We start from the raw sequence: 9,519 nt of genomic DNA on the forward strand, positions 1-9,519 counted from the left end.
AATACTTTTGTCTTTCTGAATGAATGCTTGAACAGTGCATATTTTTTTGAATTTTTTGTTCATGAATGCTAAAATTGCTGGCTCTTGAAAGAATGATGGAAAAGGAGAAATGTTATTTGATAATCTAAAAAATCATAAAATTGATTCTTGAAGCAAGAAAACGCAGTGAAAAAAAAAGAGAGAAAGAAAGAAAAAGAAAAAGCAAGTAGAAAAAGCCAATAGCCCTTTAAACCAAAAGGCAAGGGTAAAATAAAAAAAGGATCCAAGGCTTTGAGCATTAGCGGATAGGAGGGCCCACAGGAATAAAATCTTGGCCTAAGCGGCTAAACCAAGCTGTCCCTAACCATGTGCTTGTGGCGTGAAGGTGTCAAGTGAAAACTTGAGACTGAGCGGTTAAAGTCGTGGTCCAAAGCAAAAAGAGTGTGCTTAAGAGCTCTGGACACCTCTAATTGGGGACTCTAGCAAAGCTGAGTCACAATCTGAAAAGGTTCACCCAGTTATGTGTCTGTGGCATTTATGTATCCGGTGGTAATACTGGAAAATAAAGTGCTTAGGGTCATAGCCAAGACTCATAAAGTAGCTGTATTCAAGAATCAACATAATTAACTAGGAGAATCAATAACATTATTTGAATTCTAAGTTCCTATAGATGCCAATCATTCTGAACTTCAAAAGGATAAAGTGAGATGCCGAAACTGTTCAGAAGCAGAAAGCTAATAGCCCCGCTCATCTAATTAAAACTGATCTTCATAGATGTTTTTGGAATTCATTGTATATTCTATTCTTTTTATCCTATTTGATTTTCAGTTGCTTCGGGACAAGCAATAATTTAAGTTTGGTGTTGTGATGAGCGGATAATTTATACGCTTTTTGGCATTGTTTTTAGTGTGTTTTTAGTATATTTTAGTTAGTTTTTATTATATTTTTATTAGTTTTTAATTAAAAATCACATTTTTGGATTTTACTATGAGTTTGTGTATTTTTCTGTGGATTCAGGTATTTTCTAGCTGAAATTGAGGGACCTGAGCAAAAATCTGATTCAGAGGCTGAGAAAGGACTGCAGATGCTGTTGGATTCTGACCTCCCTACACTCGAAGTGGATTTTCTGGAGCTACAGAAGCCCATTTGGCGCGCTCTCAATTGCGTTGGAAAGTCGACATCCTGGGCTTTGCCCAATATTTGATGGTCCAAATTGGCATTCAAAGTCTGCATAGAAATTCTGGCGTCAAAACGCCAGAACTGGCATAAAAGCTGGAGTTAAACGCCCAAACTGGCACAAAAGCTGGTGTTTAACTCCAAAAAAAGTCTCTGCACATGAAAACTTCAATGCTCAACCCAAGCACATACCAAGTGGGCCCGGAAGTGGATTCTGCATCATTTACTCATTTCTATAAACCCTAGGTTACTAGTTTTCTACAAATAGAACCTTTTGCTATTGTATTTGATAAACTTTTACACACTTGATCATACTTTGATAGACCTTTTCACGCTTTGGGAGGCTGGCCATTCGGCCATGTCTAGACCTTTTATTCTTATGTATTTTCAACGGTGGAGTTTCTACACACCATAGATTAAGGTGTGGAGCTCTGCTGTTCTTCATGAATTAATGCAAAGTACTACTGTTTTTCTATTCAATTCACGCCTACTTCTTCTCTAAGATATACACTCGTTCTTCAATTTGATGAATGTGATGATCCGTGACACTCATCATTATTCTCACCTATGAACGCGTACCTGAGAACCACTTCCGTTCTACATGCAATCAAGCTTGAATGTGTATCTCTTGGGTTTCTAATCTAAGATTAGAACCTTCGTGGTATTGGCTAGAATTATTGGCAGCCATGCCTGAGATCCGGAAAGTCTAAACCTTGTCTGTGGTATTCCGAGTAGGATCTGGGAAGGGATGACTGTAACGAGCTTCAAACTTGCGAGTGTTGGGCGTGTGACAGACGCAAAAGGATCAATGGATCCTATTTTAACATGATCGAGAACCAACAACTGATTAGCCGTGTGGTGACAGCGCATTTGGAACATTTTCACTGAGAGAACGGGAAGTAGCATTGACAACGGTGATGCCCAACATAAAGCTTGCCATGGAAAGGAGTATGAATGATTGGAAGGAGGCAATTGGAAAGCAGAGGTTCAGAAGGAACAAAGCATCTTCATACGCTTATCTGAAATTTCTACCAATGAATTACATAAGTATCTCTATCTTTATTTTATGTTTTATTCATCTTTTAATTATCAATCCTCCATAACCATTTGAATCTGTCTGACTGAGATTTACAAGATGACCATAGCTTGCTTCAAGCCGACAGTCTCTGTGGGATCGACCCTTACTCACGTAAGGTTTATTACTTGGACGACCCAGTGCACTTGCTGGTTAGTTGTGCGGAGTTGTGACAAAGAGTTGAGATTACAATTGTGCGTACCAAGTTGTTGGCGCCATTGATGATCACAATTTTGTGCACCAATATGCTATGCTGAGACATAGTCTCGTATCGAAAGCTCTTTGAAAAGCTCTCCAAAACCTTGATTTGAATCGGGAATCACGGTCCGACACTATCGTCTTAGGCACACCGTGCATCTTTACAATCTCCTTGATGTACATCCTCGCCAATTCCTCCAATGAATAGTTCACTTGGATAGGTAGAAAATGAGCGAACTTGGTTTAGTGATCCACGATCCCCCAAGTCGCATCAAATCTCAACCTAGTCCTCAGCAAACTGGTCACAAAATTCATTGCAATTCCTTCCTACTTCCACTGAGAAATCTCAAGTGGTTGTAACATTCCCGACGGTCTCTGGTGCTCTATCTTCACCTTCTGACATATCAGACACTTAGATACAACTGTAGTTACATCATTCTTCATTCCAGGCCATCAGAACATCTTCAAATCATGATACATCTTTGTACTACCTGGATGAATGGAGAATCTGCTGCTATGAGCTTTCGACAACAATTCTTGTCTCAAGCTCCCGACATCTGGCTTACATATCCTCCCGTTATACCTCCATATCCCTTCACCGTCCTTAGTGAACTCTCCATGCCTCTCTCTACCAATGAGTTGAAACATCTTCTTTGATCCTCATCCAAGCAACAGTCAAAGACTTTCTGCTCAAAGCGTCTGCTACCATATTAGCCTTCCCAGGGTGATAACTCAGTTCAAAATCATAATCCTTCAGTAGCTCCATCCACCTCCTCTGACGCATATTGAGCTCTTTCTGATCAAAGATGTACTTGAGACTCTTGTGATCAGAAAAGGCTCTAAACCTCACTCCGTACAAGTAATGCCTCTAAATCTTCAATGCAAATACAACCGCCGCTAATTCCAAGTCATGAGTTGGGTAATTCACCTCATGTGGTCTTAGTTGACGTGAAGCATAATCCAGCACATTCCGGTGCTGCATTAACATGCAACCCAAGCCTTTCAGCGAGGCATCGCAGTAAACCTCAAATGGTTCGTGTGATTCAGGTAGGATTAAAACTGGCGCTGAAGTCAACTTTTCTTTCAAGGTCTGAAAACTTTCCTCATACTCGGACGTCCACACAAACGGTGTCTCTTTCCTTGTTAACTTAGTCATTGGTAGTGAAATTTGTGAGAACCCGTGAATGAACCTTCTGTAATATCCAGCTAATCCCAAGAAGCTTCTGACCTCATTCACTGGCGTCGGTCTTTCTCATTCCATCACCGCCTCAACCTTCGAAGGATCCACTGTTATCCGTCCTTTACTCATCACGTGACCAAAGAACTTTACTTCCTCCTTCCAGAATTCATATTTCGACAACTTAGCATACAATTTCCACTCCTTTAAAACTTGCAGCACAATCCTCAGATGCTCTTCATACTCATTCGCTGTCTTAGAATAAACCAGAATGTCATATATAAACACCACCACAAACTTATCCAAAAAAGAACGAAATACTCTGTTCATGTAATCCATGAACACAGTAGGTGCATTCGTCGACCCAAAGGACATCACCGCAAACTCGTAGTGCCCATAGTGCATCCTAAATGGAGTCTTTGGAATATCATCCTTCTTCACCCTTATCTGATGATAACCGGATCTTAAATCAATTTTTGAAAATACTCCAGCTCCTTGCAACTGATCCATTAAGTCATCTATCCTTGGCAACGGATACTTGTTCTTCACAGTCACATTATTTAACTGTCGATAATCTATGCAGAGTTGCATTCCTTCATCCTTCTTCTTCACCAATAAAACTGGTGCTCCCCACGGAGATACACTCGGTTGAATGAACCTCTTGTTCAGAAGCGTTTCCAATTGAGTCTTAAGTTCAGTAAGCTCTATCAGAGCCATTCAGTATGATGCAATTAAGACTGGTCTGGCTCTCAACACCAAGTCAATAGCAAATTCAATCTCCCTTTGAGGTGAAAATTTAGAGATATCTTCAGGAAATACTTCAGGAAAGTCTCTAACTACCGGAATTTGATCTAATTTCTGTTCGTCACCTAAAGTATTCGCAGCCAAAAGTATATAACCCTGACACTCTTTTCCACTACAATTCACCAACACAAAGTTCACATAATAACCCTCAGCTACCATTGCTCGTCATTTTCCTTCCGGCATAAACCGAATAGATCGCTCAAAGCAATCCAACAATACCCGATTCTTGGACGACCAATCAAACTCCAAAATCATCTCCAACCCAACCATTGGCAAATAGATTAAATCATGAACAAATTCTCTATCCTCAATCTTGAAAAATACATTCCTACAACCTGATCTAGTTGCAACCATCTGATACGGGGTATGCACATGCAAATCGAAAGCTAATTTTGACATTTTCATCCTTTGTTCTTCAACTTCATCAAATGCAATAAACGAATGTGTGGCTCCAGTATCATACAATACAACCAATATTTTCTCACCAAATAAACAGTTACCTCTCATCAAAGGATCCGCCTTAGCAGCATCACTGGCATTCACAACAAACACTCGGCCTTGGTGTTGATTTCGTCCCGCATTCTGGTTTCTTCCACGAGGACAGTCCTTTGCCATGTATCCAGGCAAACCACATGTAAAACATACTCCTATACCCAACTTGCAAGAATCATAAGGATGAAAACGCCCGCAACAGTTATAGATTGAATTTGGAGAAGTCTTACTCTGATTACCTCTCCTTCCCGCCGAGTGGTACTGATCATAGTTGTTTCTCCTAAAGCCCCCTTGACCTTGAGGGTGTTGACGTGCACGTCCGTCCCTCTTGAAATTCTAACCCCTCGACTGAAAGTACTTCCTTCGGCATCTGTTGTTGTTTCCTCCTCGGGAATCTCTTGCCAATGTCACTTTCCTAGCACACTCTTCAACCACTCGGGTCTTGTTCACCAACTCGGAAAACACCCAAATTTCCAAAGGAGTCACAGCTATCATGATGTTGTCCCTTAAGCCTCCTTGATATTTTATACACTTCAAGCTCTCATAGGACTCCAGAGCACCTTGACATACCCTAGAGAACCTACAGAGCTCCTCGAATCAACTAATGTAATCAGCCATGGACAATGAGCCTTGCTTTAGCTGCATAAGCTCTAACACCCTAGCTTCTCTTACTAATTCAGGAAAGTATTTTTTATAGAAAGCCGTCTAAAATACATCCCAAAGAATTTCAGCATTCTGAAGCTGTAGTAATCGACATTCTCCTTACCACCGGTGCTGAGGCTCTCCTAAAAGTTGGTACGCCGCAAACTCCACAAATTGGTTGTTAGGGACATGTTGTGCTTGCAGGGCACACTCTATGGCTTGGAACCAATTGTCTGCTTCAGTAGGGTTGGTTGACCCTCTGAAAGTTGGTGGATGAACCTTGAAGAATGAAGCCAAGGTCATCAAACCACCTCCCAAGTTGTTACCGTCTCCTTCTCCATTTCCGTCTCCATTCCCATTTCCATTTTCGTTTTTCATCGATTGACCCATCCTTTCCACGGCTTGCATAGTTGTAGCAGCGTTGGCTTGCATAGTATTTGTCAAATTGGTCATCGCCGCCATGAACTCGGCATGGTTGTCGGCTGATTGGTCATTCTTAGTTCCTCCCCGTGTATGCATACGACCTCGTCCATGGGTAGCCATTAGGGTTCCTGCCTACACTAAACAGTCGATATCAAGGTGATCAGTCTCAATATCAAAAGCCTAGTGCTTCAGTTATCCCAAAAAGCACTCACAAACAAGCATGATATACATATATCAAATAGATAAACCTAAATAGCATGAAAGAAAAAGACATAGAGTGCAATGAAGCACAATCGGTCCATCCATCAGGGTCACGTGGACGAACCGCTCTGATACCACTAAATGTAACACCCTAATTACCCTAATCCTTACCTCATGCCGTAAAGCAAAGGATAATTAAATGTCACGACAATTCTAAGGCTTATACGATAATATATATATATATAGTAATTCTAGAAGTCCGATGAAGAAATAAGCTCAAAAACAGAGTTTCAAAGTATATGTAGATATATAAAAGGCACAAGAAGCTACAAGCCTAAAGGCACAAGATATAGAAGCGCGAAATATTCACAAGAAGCTAAAGCTTAAAGGCACAAGATATAGATACAAGATAACAAAGTATATGTAGATATATAAACATAATAGTCATAGAGTACTAGCCTCAGCCCGCGGAGTTGAGGCCAGCTAGCTATATACAGACATACAGAGTTCTGAAAGTTAAAACAGCATAAACAACATCTCTCTCAAAATTAGCCTCTACGGCAAATAAAGATACAAAAGTGAGAGTACGAAAACTAAATATTCAAAAACAATCCAAAAGATAATAAGATCCTCCGCTATGTCACCATCACACAACTCATCGGGGTGGGTTACGACCTGCATCTGAAAAACAACAACAGAATACGGTATGAGAACCAGAGGTTCTCAGTATGGTAACAATGCTCAGTAATGTAAGATATAAGATTCTGGGACACCAGAGGCAATGCTAGAACTTTACACAAGCATATGATTCAACTTATAATTAAATTTAAATAAATCCATAAACAGGTCATCTAACTTAGGGGATTTCTAATCTAACATTTATACCGCTGTCCCACAGCCTTCATCAGCCTAACCTCCATGTGATCACATCGCCACCGCCTTCCGAACCTCCCCAATCCCAGTAGAAAACACAAGTAATAGCAATACAAGTAAAAGACAAGTAGAATCATGTATATCAAGTAATTCAAGAAGCAATTAAGCATGTTATACAATTAGGCACAACAATACAAGTCGGCAAAGCAAGAAAATATATAGAATATGCACATGATGAATGCCTGTCCTATCTGGCTATGATATCACATTGTCGATTCAACTGCCAACCCGACACATTCGCATGGGAATGTCGCCTTTCGGTCACGAATATAAGTGGGATCTCCCCACGGATATAGTGCCGGGCACACTACCCACGGATATAGTGTCGGACACACTCTTGTGATACGAAAGAATGCGAGCAGGATACTCAACCACAGACCCCGCATATCAACGTATGTGGGATTAACCAACCATCCTTACGCTGGCGCTGCGACCTCAACAAGCGAGATTAACCAACTATCCTTGCCAGGCGCATAGCGACTTAACAGAATTCAGTACATAATAGCATTCACCTAAAATTCTCAGTATTCAACAAATTCCCATTCACTCCGTGTTTTCAAACTTGCCTTAACCATCAATAGTTCTCAGGTTTTCTAAAGTCATCATCAATATGGTACTTTATCATAATACACCGTTAACCCATCCTCAGAACTTCAGAGACCTAAGGCTCCGTCTTCTAATCTTATAATAGAAAAGCTCATTCTAAGTTACCTAATTCACTCCCATCATTCTCCAAGTCTAATTGCTAGTTATAAGTCCTAAACAGTTATTAAAGAAATTTAGAAAGCTAGAGAACCACTTAGAATTGAAAGGAAATTTAGTTTTAAGCAAAATAGGGAATCCGCGTATGCATGCATGTGCCACGTACGCGAGGAGGAAAGTTAGAAACCATCGCCCGCGTATCATGCCATGGGGCCACGTACACGTCCTTGAGTTTTTGCCCGTTCTGCGTATGCATGCATGTGCCGCGTACGCGAGAAGGCTTGGTACAGACGCATGTTCGCTTACGAAGGTGTCCGCGTATGCATGCACTCCCAGACTTGTAAAATTTTGTGAAGTTGCAGAAATCAAATTTTTATACCAAACTTTCAACGTTCATAACTTCTTCTATAAAATTCCATTTTTCTTAATCTTTATATAGTTGTAAAACTCTTAGAATCATCTTTAATTTGAAACAATTTTCAATCAATTTCAAAAACAGAGGCTCAAGTTATGATCCACCAAAGTTCACCAAAAATAAATTTTTACCAAAAATTACAATTCTCCAGTTTTCCAAAACCAAAATAACTCAAAACATACCCAAACATCATAAAACACTACCTCCTACATCAATTTACCAATTCATAGCATTTTCCTCAATCGAACACCTATTTCACTCATTCTCTTCCACCTCTTTCCATCACAAATCAACAAAATCCAAAATTTACAATCAATATCTCAACCTCAACAATTTTCACACAAATTCAACTTTTCATATACATTATTCTCCACCATTCAATATTAACACCAACCACAATATGCAAAACCCAATATCATAATAAATATCCATCATCAAACAAACTCAACACCATAATTCATCAATTCCATCACAATCACCAAAAATCATTATACATTATCAACAATTCAAACCTATCCTATGGTCTACTAGTCTAAGTGTCCAAAAATATTACACATTACATAGAAAAAACTAAAATCATATCTTGGCCGATTCCTAAAATGCACAATACCCAATATTTGAGTCCAAACAAGCTTTCAATCACAACCAAGCCACTAACTCAAATCCAAATGCTTCCAAATGACCAAGACAATTCCAACAAACACCAATGCTCAAACTAACATCATATATTTCATCAAAATCAATACCTAATATTCACAATATACCAAAATACAAGAGTTTTTGAGAATCCTCACCTTGTCTACAGAACTTGGGGATGAAACCTAACAATTCCTCACTAATGGTTAGCACATAAACAACCAAAACACAAAAATTTACTTAAAACCAAAACCTTAAATTCAAAATTCACAAGGGCTGAGAATTGGATAGATATTTTCAAAAATCTTACCAACTTGGTTAGATGAAACTAACGGGCTCAGCAAGAGCTTCGCGTGGCCACAAACTGTTTGCAAATCAGAGCACCGTAGCTCAAGATACAAGCAATTAAAGAAGAGAATGAATAGTGTATTCCCTCTTCTTCAATGCAGCTGCTAGGTTTAGTGTTTAGTGAGTTATGAGGCTGAAATGGGTTTATTTGTGTGTTTATATATGTTGGGTTTGGGTCCAACTTGTTCCCGGTCTAATCCATTAGCGTTTTTGGCCCGTTGAGCTCAATTTTGGGACAAACCTTTAAAATTAGCGCCGAGTTTTTAACTTTAATTATTTTTCTAAGTTTTTCTACAGTTTTTACTGCTCTCCACAGTA

At 39.6% G+C, this 9,519-nt stretch overlaps 1 protein-coding gene across 1 annotated transcript; it reads right to left on the reverse strand.

Annotated features, from left to right (window-relative positions):
• On the reverse strand, positions 4,575 to 5,024 carry LOC107648192. The gene has a single exon (XM_016352169.1). It carries the CDS (start codon positions 5,022 to 5,024, stop codon positions 4,575 to 4,577), a length of 450 nt encoding a protein of 149 aa, XP_016207655.1.

Source organism: Arachis ipaensis, chromosome B01 (assembly GCF_000816755.2).
Source record: "Arachis ipaensis cultivar K30076 chromosome B01, Araip1.1, whole genome shotgun sequence".
In the NCBI taxonomy this organism is placed as follows: Eukaryota; Viridiplantae; Streptophyta; class Magnoliopsida; order Fabales; family Fabaceae; genus Arachis; species Arachis ipaensis.